The 14,840-nt window shown below is 32.6% G+C and overlaps 2 protein-coding genes across 5 annotated transcripts in view; both read left to right on the forward strand.

Moving 5' to 3' along the window:
* Positions 1 to 5: 5 nt before the first annotated feature.
* atp5f1c (ATP synthase F1 subunit gamma) overlaps positions 6 to 14,840 on the forward strand; it is a 53,883-nt gene continuing 39,048 nt past the window's right edge. The window contains exons 1-10 of one of the 4 annotated variants that reach the window (XM_051107494.1): positions 6 to 128; positions 580 to 614; positions 776 to 907; positions 976 to 1,180; positions 1,280 to 1,423; positions 1,501 to 1,565; positions 2,757 to 2,912; positions 3,042 to 3,138; positions 3,398 to 3,416; positions 5,386 to 5,529. In XM_051107494.1, the coding sequence (XP_050963451.1) occupies positions 88 to 128; positions 580 to 614; positions 776 to 907; positions 976 to 1,180; positions 1,280 to 1,423; positions 1,501 to 1,565; positions 2,757 to 2,912; positions 3,042 to 3,138; positions 3,398 to 3,404 (882 nt within the window). In that variant the 5' untranslated portion in view covers positions 6 to 87 and the 3' untranslated portion in view covers positions 3,405 to 3,416; positions 5,386 to 5,529. Of the gene's footprint in view, positions 129 to 579; positions 615 to 775; positions 908 to 975; positions 1,181 to 1,279; positions 1,424 to 1,500; positions 1,566 to 2,756; positions 2,913 to 3,041; positions 3,143 to 3,397; positions 3,417 to 5,385; positions 5,530 to 14,840 lie in introns of those variants that run through there. The other 3 variants (XM_051107495.1, XM_051107496.1, XM_051107498.1) reach the window with 3 other exon arrangements.
* The window catches only part of taf3 (TAF3 RNA polymerase II, TATA box binding protein (TBP)-associated facto), a 61,277-nt gene continuing 54,490 nt past the window's right edge, over positions 8,054 to 14,840 (forward strand). The window contains exons 1-2 of the mRNA XM_051107433.1: positions 8,054 to 8,329; positions 11,002 to 11,262. Of these exons, the coding sequence (XP_050963390.1) occupies positions 8,164 to 8,329; positions 11,002 to 11,262 (427 nt within the window). The 5' untranslated portion in view covers positions 8,054 to 8,163. The remainder of the gene's footprint in view (positions 8,330 to 11,001; positions 11,263 to 14,840) is intronic.

A 14,840-nucleotide genomic window follows, 5' to 3' on the forward strand; every position in this document is an offset into this window, starting at 1 on the left:
ATTATCGCGAGATTTTGATGAATACGTCTTTCGGCGCTTTATTTGCGCCTGCGCAGACCGGCGGCTCTGACCTTCATTGAAGTGAACATGTTCGCCAGGACCAGCGCGGCGGTGTTCCTCCCACAATGGTAAGAGTTTATGGATTTTTTTCGTATACATAATATTCTGGGAATATGCATTTAACGTGCGCTTATAAGTAATGAAGCTAAAATGCGTCAGTTGTTTAATAAAACGCGGATGAGGTGGAGCAAGGACGTACTGGGCTTTAGGCCGCAGTGTGTGCTTAAGCGAATGACAGCGGGCGACTTATCATTTTCATGTTTATTAATGTTTGTTTAATGGCAATACGTTGCTAAATCCTCATATTTGATCAAATTATGTTCTTGAGTTCTGAACTGTTTGTATGGAAGACGTCGTGCAATGACGTAAATACCAGTGTGGGTTTCCAGGGTATGCATTGCTTTCAATGTAACATTAACTTTAATAGCTGTCACGTTTATTGATGCATTATTGCTCTGAGAGTTATTATAAAGTGTTTATTTGTGGATGAGCTTAACCTCTATAAAACGTTTCTTGCAGTGGGCAGGTCAGGAACATGGCTACCTTGAAGGACAGTAAGTAAATCTCCTTTTGCCTTATAAAAGGGCATCTAACATTAATGTTTTTACAAATGCAGTTTTTGTTATAATTAATATACTTAAATTTATTTGTTTTGCGCTAATGACAGATAGTTGTATGACGTTTCTGACCAGTGTTTTTTTTTTCCTCTCACCAGTCACCATTCGGTTGAAGTCCATCAAGAACATCCAGAAGATCACCAAATCCATGAAGATGGTGGCAGCAGCAAAGTATTCCAGAGCTGAGAGGTCCCTGAAGCCCGCCCGGGTCTATGGCACCGGCGCTATGGGTATGCAGCGTGTTATCCACGAAATCAAGTTTAAAGTGCACAGATATTCTAATATTTTTTTCTTGTAGCACTCTATGAGAAGGCTGAGATCAAGGCTCCTGAAGACAAGAACAAGCACTTGATCATTGGTGTGTCATCTGACCGTGGTCTCTGCGGTGCCATCCACAGCAGCGTGGCCAAAGCCATGAAGAGTGAGATCGCCAAGCTCTCTAGTGCTGGCAAAGAGGTCATGATTGTCAATGTGGGTGACAAACTCAGAGGTCTGCTGTACAGGTATATATATCTTTATTAGTTTGTCTTTGTAGTACTCATTGAATAATTTTTGCAATGTTCCTTGCTTTAATCTTTTCCTCTGCTTTTGTAAACCATTAGGACCCATGGCAAACACATCCTGATTAACTGCAAGGAGGTGGGCCGCAAGCCGCCTACTTTTACCGATGCTTCTGTCATTGCCACAGAGCTGCTGGACTCCGGCTATGAGTTTGACCAGGGATCCATCGTATATAACAGATTTAGGTTTGACAATGCACAATGTGTACTAAAAATTGAACTTAAAAAAAAATGGTTTTGATGCTGATTTGTGTCCTCTACAGGTCTGTGATTTCATATAAGACAGATGAGAAACCTCTGTTTTCCATTGACACCGTTGCAAGCTCAGGTATTGTTTCGTTTTTAGGTTGGATAATCCTCATGACACTTATCACAACATAACTGATTCACAATTGAAATAATTTAAATCTAGGGATGCATGTTGGTTAATGTTGGTTTTTAATTAATTATTTTTTTTGTAATATTAGCTAAGAAAACCTGGGTTTAGCACTGAATAAAAAAGGTAATTGCAATATTTTGTCACAATTCTGACTTTTTTGATTGAAAACTTGCAATTCTGTGAAATTATGAATTGCAAGTTATGAGGTCAGAATTGTAAGATATAAACTCGCAATTGAGAACATATACCTTTTTAAAAAATTCTCTTTAGAATTGGACTTTATAACTCGCAATTGCAAGTTTATATCTCACTATTCTGACTTAATTTGTAATTGCAAGTTTATTTCCTGCAATTCTGACTTTGTCTCGCTATTCTGACTTTATAACTTGCAATTGTGAGTTTATATTTCTCAATTTTGAGAAAAAAAGTCAGAATTGACAGTTTATATCGCACAGTTCTGACTTTACGACTGACAGTTGTGAGTTTATATCGCACAATTCTGAGAAATGTCAGAATTGTGAGAAAGTTGCAATTAACTTTCTGAATATTTTATTCAGTGGTGGAAACGGGCTTCCATAGTTAGATGATTTTTGAATTGTATATTTCATTGGCATTCTCATTTCCCTTATTTTTTATATTTAGATCTACTTAAAGTTAATCTTTAAAAACAAGAAATCTTTTAAGTAATCTTTAAAAAAAAAAAAAAAAAAAGTAATTTTAATAAAATTGTTAAATGTAATTTTTAGAAAACACTTTTTTTTTTTTTTTTTTTTTTTTGTGCTGTACATTATTAAATATTTAAAGCTGCATACAATAATATACAAAAATGCAGTATACACGGCGTTATACACACAAAATACAAATAAGACAAAATGTCAGGCAGAAACAGTTATACACCCTAAGTGTAGTAAAAGGCAAAATCGTGAAAATAATAAATATTGGCGTAATAGTATTGGGCAGCATTTTGACATCAGTGCATTTCAAAAAAATTATTGATGCAATACATTAAGAAATGGTATCCCAATCAATCAGTATATTGTTCTTATCAGTACAGCCTTATTCCCTTTATCTATGTTATTGTGCAAAAACTGATTATATTTGCTGGAACTGAATCAATCATTTGTCATGTGTTTTGTTCAGAAAACATGGGCATCTATGATGATATCGATGCTGATGTGCTGAGAAACTATCAGGAGTTTGCTCTGGTCAACATCATCTACTATGGGCTGAAGGAGTCCACCACCAGTGAGCAGAGTGCCAGGATGACCGCTATGGACAGCGCCAGCAAGAACGCTTGTGAGTCATTTTATACATCATTGTTTCAGTTTCAAACGACTTTGACCAGTTTCATATATACACCTTGCTGAAGTGTGATTGTCACTGTTGTCATTCTTTTTTGTTTTGTTTTTTTCTTTCCTTCATCAGCTGAGATGATTGACAAGCTGACTCTGACCTTCAACCGAACCCGCCAGGCTGTCATCACTAAGGAGCTCATTGAGATCATTTCTGGAGCTGCCGCTCTGTAAGATGTTTTTCCTCGTTCTTGCCTGTCTTTTACCCTCATTATAACCATTGCATGCCACTTGTCTTCCTCATTCATTCTTTGTATTGGGTTATGGTTTAACCTTTTCAAAAATCATGTTTATGTTTCTTTTCATTTTATGAACTCATTTGTTTCATGTGTAATTGTTTTTGCATGTTTAAATTATTAACCACATTAATCTAACTTCCATTTTTCCCTCACTGACCTTCCATAATATGCATGCGTTCACCGTTCACAGAAACTGAGGCAGGACTGAGGTAACGTTCTGCAACAGACTGTAGCATATACTGTGTGCTTATAGAGAAATAGATTTTAGTGTTACTGTTTTATTCATAAGGTGTTTTGTGGTGGGTTCTTTTAATGGGTTTTGGTTAAAACAGAAATTAATTTCCAAGGACATTAAAGGGATAGTTCACCCAAAAATGAAAGGTCATTAATTACTCACCCTCATGTTGTTCCAAACCTGTAAGACCTTTGTTCATCTTCAGAACTTATATTAAAATATATATGAAATTCGAGACCCTGCATAGACAGCAGTGCAACTGACACGTTCAAGACCCAGAAAGATAGTGAGGACATTTGTTGAAACACAGAGCAAACAAAAGTAATCCACTACAAATTACTAGTTACTTAATTTGATTACTGATTACTGCATTTAAAAAGTAATCAGATTACTAATTACTATTAAGTTACTTTCAAGTTTACTTTATCAGACCCAAAAAATACACTTCAAAGTGAAACTCGTAGTTCTTTAAGTAATTTAATATTGACTGAAAAATTACATAAGTATAAAAACAGCAACTTGAACAATCACTTGCATTTTTTTTTCCTGACAACAGCGAAAAGAACTTAAAATGTTCCGTCATTTTTTTTTTTTATCGTATGGATAAGAGTAATACATCATTTGAAACTGTAAGAGGTCTGCTTTTATTTGTATGCACTCACAGTATCAACAAAACATTGTGCTTTTGTATAAAGTAAAGAAGACAAACAGGGTGCACTTTCTGCCATCTGTCTTCTAGAACTTTTTTTTTTTTAAATGCACCACAAAACTGAAAGAAAACTTGACAAACTTGTACGGATTTAATAGTTGGATTTTTCCCAAACTATCACAGGGTTTCTGTGGTTTTAAAGTTTTTTTTTTTTTTTTTTTTTTTTTTTTTTTTTTTTTAAAGTCTTAAATCGCTTTTCCTTGAATTGAGGCCTGAAAAAGGTCTTAATTCAGAGCAGCAAGTCTTAAATTTATGTGATCAAGGCATAATTTTGTTACGTTATGTTAATGCCGCTAATTTTAAAGTAAAATGTGCACGCTTTTACAAGCTACTTGAAACCGAAGGAAAGTGAAGAAAAGAGGAAAAACTCAAATGAGCTAAAAACAAACAACTGCTTGATACTGAATTGCCGCTAATTTGAAAGTGAAAGTAAAATGTGCACAGCGCTTTTAGCAAAGAAAAGAGGGAATATATATATATATATATATATATATATATATATATATATATATATATATAATATAATATAATATAATATAATATAATATAATATTATATTATATTATATTATATATTATTATTATTTTTTTTTTTTTTTGATTTACATCAATTTAAAATTTAACTCTTTACATTACTGCTTTATCAGGAAGAGTAATTGGAATACAGTAATGCATTAGCCTAACTTTCTGGGACTTTCCAATCTTTCTGGGATTTGAACATGTCAATTGTGTTGCTGTTTATGAAGGGTCAGAGAGTTCTCGGATTTAATCGAAAATATCTTCATTTGTGTTTTGGAGATGAATGAAGGTCTTATGGGTTTTGGAACAACATGAGGGTAATTAATGACTTTTAAAGAATTTTATTTATTTTTTATTTTTGGGTGAATTGTCTTGTTTATGCAAATGCTTCTTTCATATAGAATATGTTTCTGGTCTTGTTCTTGACTGATAAATGTTCACACCAACATAAATGTTTGTCGGAACAATTTGCGTGCAATTTGTCTGTTCAGACCAATGTTGAAAAAAAAAAAAAAACAGCTGCATAAAATCGCAAATTCACTCTGCCAGTAGGTGGCGCTTGCTGAACGGCGCAAATACATTAATGCATTAACAGCTGTGTATTTGAATGTGAAATCTAGTTTGCAACAAATATTCGCACTCAACATTTTGTCTTGGTGTGAACAGGCCTTTAGAGTGTTTAGAATGTACTAAATTTGTTTCTTTTCTCATTATAGATAAAGAGGATCCCTGTGGAGTTTCAGTGTGGTTCTGGCTCACGTGCTCTCCAGTTCAGTCACCTGATGTAGAATTCATAAATATATATGTGCTTCTGTTTATACAATTACCAGACAAAATAAACCTCTTACAGAGAAACAACATCCATTTGACTTCTCAAGTCTTCATTTCTAGTGTATGTCCTGATCAGCTTTGATGTCCTCTTAAAAAAATAAAAAGTAAGTTTCCCGCCTCATGCTTGTTTTCCATTGGAATTAAAGCTTGTGAACTCTACTTTGAAGCCACTGGCTTGGCTGCGCTCAGAGGTTATCAATACACAGAGCATTTGAAGAGAAGACGTCTGCCAAAACAGAACACAAGGTCAATCCTTCCATTAAACCCTCTCTGGCGTTTACGTATTTTGCTTAAAACAGTATTAAGTTACTTTGAACTGATTACTGATAAACCCAATTGACTTAACGGCATCCTTATTGTTCCTTCTTATAATTGCCAATCAAAACAAGTTTAGCCTCCTTGTTATCCATTTGAAACTCAAGCCCGGCCAGTCACCGCAGTATCAGATTAAATGATCGAGCTGCGGTGTTGGGTGTCTGGATCCATGAAAGGGTGAATTTGGGGGTCACTGATTGTAGAAGAGGGTCTGATCTATTAAAGTAATGGACAAGTAGAAAGTTTGACCATATGGGTCACTCATACATTATTTAATCAGCTGCCACTGGAGCTCAGATTCTGATGGTTATCATCTGAGAGCTGATGCGCAGCACCATATCCAACAGTTTTTTTTTTTTTTCTCTTCTGAAGACATTTTTATTGAGTCATCTGAGTTCACTCTGCGTTTGAAATTGTTGCGAAATATAAGAATATTAAACACATTTTCAATACACAATTGACATTTTTTTTTGTTTTGGAGAAATCAGTAAAAAAACAAAAAGGCATTACTATATATTAGTATTCCATCTACTTTACTAGTGCTATAAGCTTATAATCTGATTTTACAATTTCCTGTCAGAAATCACTAGCATCAAAAAATAATTTGCTTAAATTTACTTCTGTATAAATGTGAATCTTTAACAAACCTTTCCACAGTTGTTTCTTTTTTAAAATATTAAATCCAACTCCTAGTCCTTTTTGAGTAAATATTATAAGTTGATATGAGCTTACTGAAAATAACAAATAAAATGACTATTAACCATAATTCTACTGTAAACTACCATAGTATTTTAGTACTATAGTAGACATAGATATATTAAATGAAGTATTAACTTTACCATAAATATGTCCAAAATATATGGATGATGTCATATACAAGTTCTAAAAACACATTGATTTTTTTTTTTTTTTTTGTGCCAAATGTTTCACATAGTTTATTTTCTGGGTAAATCCTTATATGACCTTACTAGAACAAATTATATTAAATTATATATATATATATACGTCTCAGCTTATTTAATGCACATAATAAACAGCAATGCAGCCTTAAAAGGTTTAGTTTTCACGTGACCATACAATATACCACTTATTATTATTATTATTATTATTATTATTATCAACATCATCATTAATGCTATGTACAAAATAGGGCTGTCAAATTGATTAATCGCGATTAATTGCATCCAAAATAATAGTTTTTGTTTGCATAACATATGCAAATATATACATATATCAATTATGTGAATATAAACAAATACATGTAAATATACACATTATAAATATACACAATACAATCACATATTATGTAAACACAAACTTTTTTGGATGTGATTAATCAATTTAACAGCCCTAGTACAAGAACAATAGAAACACACTGAGATACAAAAATAAATAGGCCATATTCATTAAAAGGCAAGAAAAACAAAAGAAAGAAATAATAAACCAGTGCCAGAGTACAATAATAGTGATATTCTATATATATATATATATATATATATATATATGTATGTGTGTGTGTGTGTGTGTGTGTGTGTGTGTGTGTACTTGTTTTTGCTACATTTTGGGGACCAAATGTCCCCACAAGGATAGTAAAACCTGACATTTTTGACATTGTGGGGACTGGCTTGTGGTCCCCATGGGTACAAAAGCTTATAAATCATACAGAATGAGATTTTTTGAGAAAGTGAAAATGCAGAAAGTTTTCTGTAAGGGTTAGGTTTAGGGTAAGGGGATAGAAAATACAGTGTGGACAGTATACAAACCATTGCGCCTATGGAGAGTCCCCACAAAGATAATAAACCAGACGTGTGTGTGTGTGTGTGTGTGTGTGTGTGTAATATACAAGAGGAGAAAATATCACTCCATGCAACAAAATCATACTTACTATATATGTATGGCGGTATCAGGGACCATGAAATAACGTAAAAGAAGCACTGAATCGTTTGTTGAACCGATTCATGTAAATAAAAGCTTCGAAAACCGATTCGCCGAAACGAGAATTACTGACTTTTATCTATCTGTCTATCTGACTTTTATCTTTTTTATTACAAATTCCACTCAAACGAGGCTTAAAAATAAATACCCAAGGCTTTACAAATCGTCGCTATTATTTTCACACATCACCTACGTTACTGCACTAACTTACATATGCAGGTGACCTAATCGAGCAAGCTCTAATCGATCAGCCTCTCCGCTCTTCTGCGCATGCGCGATCGATTGCTCCACAATGTTTCGCTCGGGAAGTAAAGATGGCGGCTCCTATGGAAGCGCCAATGTCCCTATTGATGTGAATGATCAAAACAAAGCCTTTCCAGGCGCCGTGAGAGCGGGCTTTCGGGAGCGGAGAGATGTGTGAGAGTTACGCACGCTCGCTGCTGCGGGTGTCCGTGGCGCAGGTGTGTCAGGCGGTGGGCTGGGATGCGGTGCAGCTGAGCGCCTGTGATCTGCTGTCCGATGTGCTGGAGAGATACTTGCAGCAGCTGGCCCGGAGCTGCCACCGATACTCCGAGCTCTGTGAGTCGTTTAACTCTCCTTTCTGACTCTAATAGCAGTCTGTGTTGGAGTAGTGTGCACTAGGGTGTGTTAGTATACACTGTAGATAGTGTGTTTGTTGTTAAGCCCCGCCCACTACAAGTGTTGTTAGCATGCTAAGCTAACTAGCTCCTCAAATGGGGATTTTACTGTTACTGTGTTAAAACGTTCTTAACGAATTGCTTTTGGCCAGTTTCTTTGACGTCTTAACACGTCGTGTTTTGCAAGACGTTAGTTTTGAAGCTAGCCATCACACTTCTCAGTGTGTATGTTTTGACAGCTGTCCCAGAGACTAGTTAGCTGTCTGTTTAGGCTAACAGAAATCAGTCTTTGCTTAACAGACTGAATGCTGCTCAAAATGATTGAAATGTGAAATATTATCCCTGTCGGAGCCTGAAATGTTTGCTATGTCTTAAACCAGACAATGTGGAATAGTTTGCAAGGATGCAGAGTATGGATTCCCACTTGTTGCCATAGTGATGATGTAAGCTGAAGCATCATCTGTGTGTATACGTGCAGTTCATGTGTTCAAAACAGTGTTATTTTAATGTCATTCGTATTTGACCCTGCATCACTAAACATAAGGGTCAATTATGAAATTATGAGATTTTTACATAATCTGGTTTAGTAAGATGAATAAATAAGCTTTCCATTGATGTATTGTTTGTTAGGACAGTATTTGGTTGAGAACTATTTGAATATCTGGAATCTGACAGTGCAAAAAAATCAAAATATTGAAAAAATCGCCCTTAAAGTTTTCCAAATGAAGTTCTAAGCAGTGCACATTACTAATCAAAATTAAGTTTTGATGTATTTACCCTAATTTTTTTTACTGAATATCTTCATGGAACATGATCTTTACTTAATATTCAAATGATTTATGCCATAAAAGAAAAATAGATAATTTTGACTCATAAAGGTATTTTTTGCATATTGCTGCAACCCGTGCTACTTATGACTGTTTTTGTGGTTCAAGGTTACATACACTGTTAGAGTGTTTATTATCTTTCTTTGTTTGTCTTTATATTTATTTACTTAACAATTAACAATTTAAAAGTTTTAGTAAAATTTGGTTTCAGCTGTAGTTATTTCAATCCATTAAATTTGCATCTAGCTAAAATAAAACACGTTTTCATTTTATTCTATATATTATTAGGCTATTTTATTCTACATATCAATTGTATTATCATTTTTAATATTGTTATTGTTTGGAATGTTTTTGTAAATGTTTGTTTTGAAAGTATAATTTTATTATCATTGAGAAATTATTGTAGTTTAATTAATATCTTAAATTGTTATTTTTATAGTAAGTAGTAGCATTTTGTAGCAGGTTTTAGTAATTTTGTTTGTTTTTGTCATTTGTATTAGTTTTTTGGTAACACTTTACAGTAAGGTTCATTAGTTAACTACATTAGTTAACATTAACTAAGAATGATCAATACATCTACAACATTTATTAACTTTAGTTAATTTTAGCATTTACAAATGCATTATTAAAATCGCAAGTTGTGTTAGCATTAGTTAATGCACTGAATTAACATGAAGAAACAATAAACAACTGTATTTTTATTAACTAACATTAGCAAGGATTAATAAATAGTGTAATAAATGTATTATTCATTGCTTGTTCTTGTTAGTTAATACATGAAATAATGTTAACAAATGACACATTATTGTAAAGTGTTACTTTTTTATATTTATAAGTTAAAATAAATTAAAATAAGAAATGTTGAGAAAATGAGAAAAACAGCTGAAATAAAATAGTTAAAAAATATTTTTTCATTTTTTAAAAGGTATAATAACACTGCTTCAAAGCAGATACTTATTTTTATATTTTTTGTGCATTTAGTAATAAAGCAACTATATCATTCACTCATTCATATTTATTAAAAGGGGAAGAGAAATCAGTTTGTGACTTGAATAAAAAACATATTTTAGTAGAATGTCCCATTTTAAGTGATATTAATAATAATGATATGATAATAATATATTAAAGACATTTTTAAAAAGGTCTCTCCAGGAAGAATTTTTAGTTTATCATTTATTTAATCGAAAGATTCTATATGATATTTATTAGTACTGTTGTTGTTACCAGTGTTGTATGTTTTTGTATAGTGATTGCTTCTTAAGAAAATGTTTTTTTATGATGTATTGAAATGTAACTGTAATATTGCCATGAATATGCTGAAATGGCGTTAAAACACAAATAAGTAAATAAATAAATATAAATAAATACTGTATAATAATCTGTCACTTTATATATAATAATCTGTCACATGTTTTGCTGTTTTTGTTAGTTTATTTTGACATGTTTTGAAAGCTTTTGTGAACGTTTGTTTTGTTCGCATGCAGTTGTAGAAATGTTTTGAAAACTTTTTGACATGAAGGCATTTGTTTTAGAAATGTGACTAATGATTAGCTACTGAAAGGTATTTATTTTTTTAATTAAGTTTTAAGTATAATAACCACTAAAGTGTGAAATTAAGATTGAAGTTAAGATTTCCTGCGTATTGGTGTTTTCTTGCTCTCTTTAAATATTTTAGGTTTAAATATTACATTTTATGCCTGTTTATTTATGATATGGTATTTGAAGTTTTTGAACACACATTAGTTCTGTATGTTGCGTTGCATAATTTCTCTGTCTTTTCTTTCAGATGGACGTACAGACCCTGGACTGAGTGATGTGGACCAGGCTTTTGGACTTTTGGGAGTCAGTATAGCTGAACTCGAGGACTATGTAAATAACATGGAGCCTGTTGGCTTCCCACAAACTATCCCTCAGTTTCCCATCAGCAAGAGCAGCGTTCTGCAGTTTCCTGCTGCTGGCTTTGAAACGGACGCCCGTGAAGCTCTGAGGGGAGAGAGGAGAGACTATATCCCGGAGTACTTCCCTCCGCTCGTCTCACTGCAGGAAGGTACGTAGCACCGTCGCTGTAGAATGTGATGCATATGAAGCATAATATTTTCACAATATCTGAGTTACTTTTTTAAAATTATTAAGTTACTTTGTTTTCTCATTTATTTACTGACTTCTCTGGTGTAGAGGTGTAGAGGCATTTTCTTTAGCCTGAGGCTAATTAATTTTACTTTTGGTGTGAAAGGGCCTTTACAGTTGCCAAAAATGTAACTTTTGGGGGTTTTGTTATTGAAAATAAACAAATAAGCCCAGCTCACAAAAAGTAACACAAAAGTAGCACAAAAAGAACGTAATGCATTAGTTTCCATAAAAAGTAACTACGTAACACATTTTTTTATGGTGTCACGCAATATTGTAATGTATTACTTTTAAAAGTATCTTTCCTAAACACAGGTTCCAGTAGAGAATTGGGGAAAAAAAATAATTAGTTGACACTAGTTCTAAATGTTTTCCTTTGGTCACTGCACATACATACTAAAGGAAAATCAATCAATTAATTTAATTGAATTTAAAATTAACAGAAATTAAAATGAGGTAAAAATGAAAATTAATGAGGTGATAATACCAAATGTTTGGAATTATTCCAGTCTCTCATGTAAGAAAAAAAATATATATATTTATTTAATTTATTATTTATTTAATTTAATTTATTAAATATTTATCTAATTATTAAGTTACATTTCATGTCAAATTATTCCTAAGGTGCAGTTATGAAATATGATTTAATTTAATTTAATTTATTCTTAAATTATTTTTCTTCTTATTAAGTTACATTTCCTGTCAAATTATTCTTAAGGTACAGTTATAAATATTTCAGTAAGACTATATATAAAATTTCAGTTTCTCCTCCATTTCTTATTTTCCCCTCTACATGAAATATTATTTTAAATTTCAGCTGATCCCTGATGATAATGCCTGATGTCTAGTACTTTATGGTGAAAAAAAAAAATAGCATGGGCCTAGATGTTGGAATTTTTATTTTAATTTAAAACTGTGTAATTTTTTTTTTTTTTTTTTTTTTTGCATTATTTAATACTTTAAAAATGGTTAAAAAGACGTTTAAAAATAGTTATCATTCTATTAGTATATTTCTGTTGTTATATATTATAGTTTTTGTTATTATTATATATTATTAATTTATATATATATATATATATATACATACATATATATATATATATATATATGTGTGTGTGTGTATATACATATATGTGTGTGTGTGTATATATATATATATATATATATATATATACATATGTGTGTGTGTGTGTATATATATATATATATATATATATATGTATGTATGTATGTATTTTTTGGTTTATGTAGTATGTGTGTGTGCTGTGTGTATTTATTATGTATATAGAAATACACACATGAATGTATATATTTAAGAATAATGTGTTATGTTTATATATTAAAATATAACTTATATAAATATAAATATATACATGCAAATACATGTAAATATTTTCAAAATATAGGGTGTATGTGTGTTAATAAATATATACACAGTATACACACATATATTATGTAAACCAAAACGTTTGTTTTGGATGAGATTAATCGCAATTAATTGTTTGACAGCACTACTAATAACAAATTTATGACATGAATATGTCTGCCACACTAATAATAATATGGTAAAAATGATAAAATTTCTACCTTTTCTCACATTTTTTGATTTCACACAGTATATACAGTTGTGCCACAGAGCACAAACTCTAGTACTCATGCCCATCTTGTCAAAATGCATTACTGTGTGCCCATATTGAGTTCCGTCCGATACAGTGGTGCACACAGGAACCTACCTATCCCATGATCCCCCAGTGCTGCAGTCCTTCACTCTCGCCCCATCCGGCTCATATCTCCCACACACAAACACACATTCGCCTTCTCATCACACACAGCGGAGGCAGTGCCAGTGGGTGGTGGAGGGGCGGACATGATCAGGGTTGTTTCGGGTCGGACAGGAAGCTCTCTGGCTGTGAGGTGTGTTTGCGGGTGTCGGTGTGTGTGAAACAGGAAGTCGGCGGGCTGTAGGCCTTCAGCCATGTGTGTGTGAGAAGCTGGCGGAGGTCCGGCCCGGATGGCAGACATCCCAGGTGAGTGTGTGTGAGAGAGAGAGTCCAGCCAGGGCAGGGGGTCTAACTGGGCTTGGAGCCAGCGCTCAGCTGGATGCCCCTCTGCCAGAAGAAAGACTCAGGGTCTCTTTTTCTCCCTCTCCTCCATTTCCATTTGTTTCTTTTTTTCCTGTCTCCCGTTTCTTCCTTATAGATCAGTTGGAGGCCGTATTACATACTTCCACGCACTCATGCCGCAAATCTACATGTGCACTTATAGGCAAAACAGACAAAAGTTTAAACACACAATACATTCTTCCGTAATATATAATATGTACTGTATGTATTTCTCTCCAAACCACAAAGGTTACGGAGCCCCACTGTGTTTTTGAGTGTTATATACACAAATGGATTTTTGTGCGGTTTGTGTTTTTAGTGCTACTTGCTTAAGGAAACTTTGTTGTACTGCTGCGCATGGCTGAGGTTTGTGATTTGAACAAACTTATTATAATAAGGATTAAATGTTGACATTTAATCTTGCGTTATTGTAAACGGGCCAAAGCAATAAATCCTATGGACTTACACTGAAGAAGTGACCCTAATGACTGAAAAACAAAATATAATAAAGACTATGGGGTGGCTGATTTGTGCCGGAATGCCATATTGCAAATCCATATCAACTAGTGTTATTTTAGTATTATTTACACTATGAGTCAAAAGTTTTTGAACAGCAAGATTTATTTTATTTATTTTTTTAGTCTTCTGCTCACCAAGCCTGCATTTATTTAATCCAAAGTACAGAAAAAAAAGTTAAAATATTTTTACTATTTAAAATAACTGCTTTCTATTTGAATGTATTTTAAAATGTAATTTATTCCTGTGATTTAAAAGCTGAATTTTTGGCATCATTACTCCAGTCACATGATCCTTCAGAAATTATACTAATATTCTCATTTGCTGCTCAAAAAACATTTATTATTATATTGAAAACAGCTGAGTAGAATTTTTTTCAGGTTTCACTGATGAATAATAAAGTTCAGAAGAACAGCATTTATCTGAAATACAAACCTTTTGCAATATTATAAATGTCTTTATCATCACTTTTGATCAATTTAAAGCATCCTTGCGAAGTAAAAGTATTAATAAATATAATACATAATATTAATTTATAAATATTAAACTTTTGAAAGGTTTAGTGTATAATGTTACAGAAACTTTTTATTTCAGATAAATGCTGATTTTTGGATCTTTCTATTCATCAAAGAATTCTGGAAAAAAAAAGTACTCAGCTGTTTTAAATATTGATAATAATAATTATAAATATTATTAATATAATATTATATTAAAAATAGTATATAATATATAATATTAATATAATATTATAATAAAAAATGTTTCTTGAACAGCAAATCAGCATATTAGAATAATTTCTGAGGGATCATGTGACACTGAAGGCTGGAGTAATGATGCTGAAAATTTAGATTTGATCACAGGAATATATTATGTTTTTAAA

Source organism: Labeo rohita, chromosome 4 (assembly GCF_022985175.1).
Source record: "Labeo rohita strain BAU-BD-2019 chromosome 4, IGBB_LRoh.1.0, whole genome shotgun sequence".
Lineage (NCBI taxonomy): Eukaryota > Metazoa > Chordata > Actinopteri > Cypriniformes > Cyprinidae > Labeo > Labeo rohita.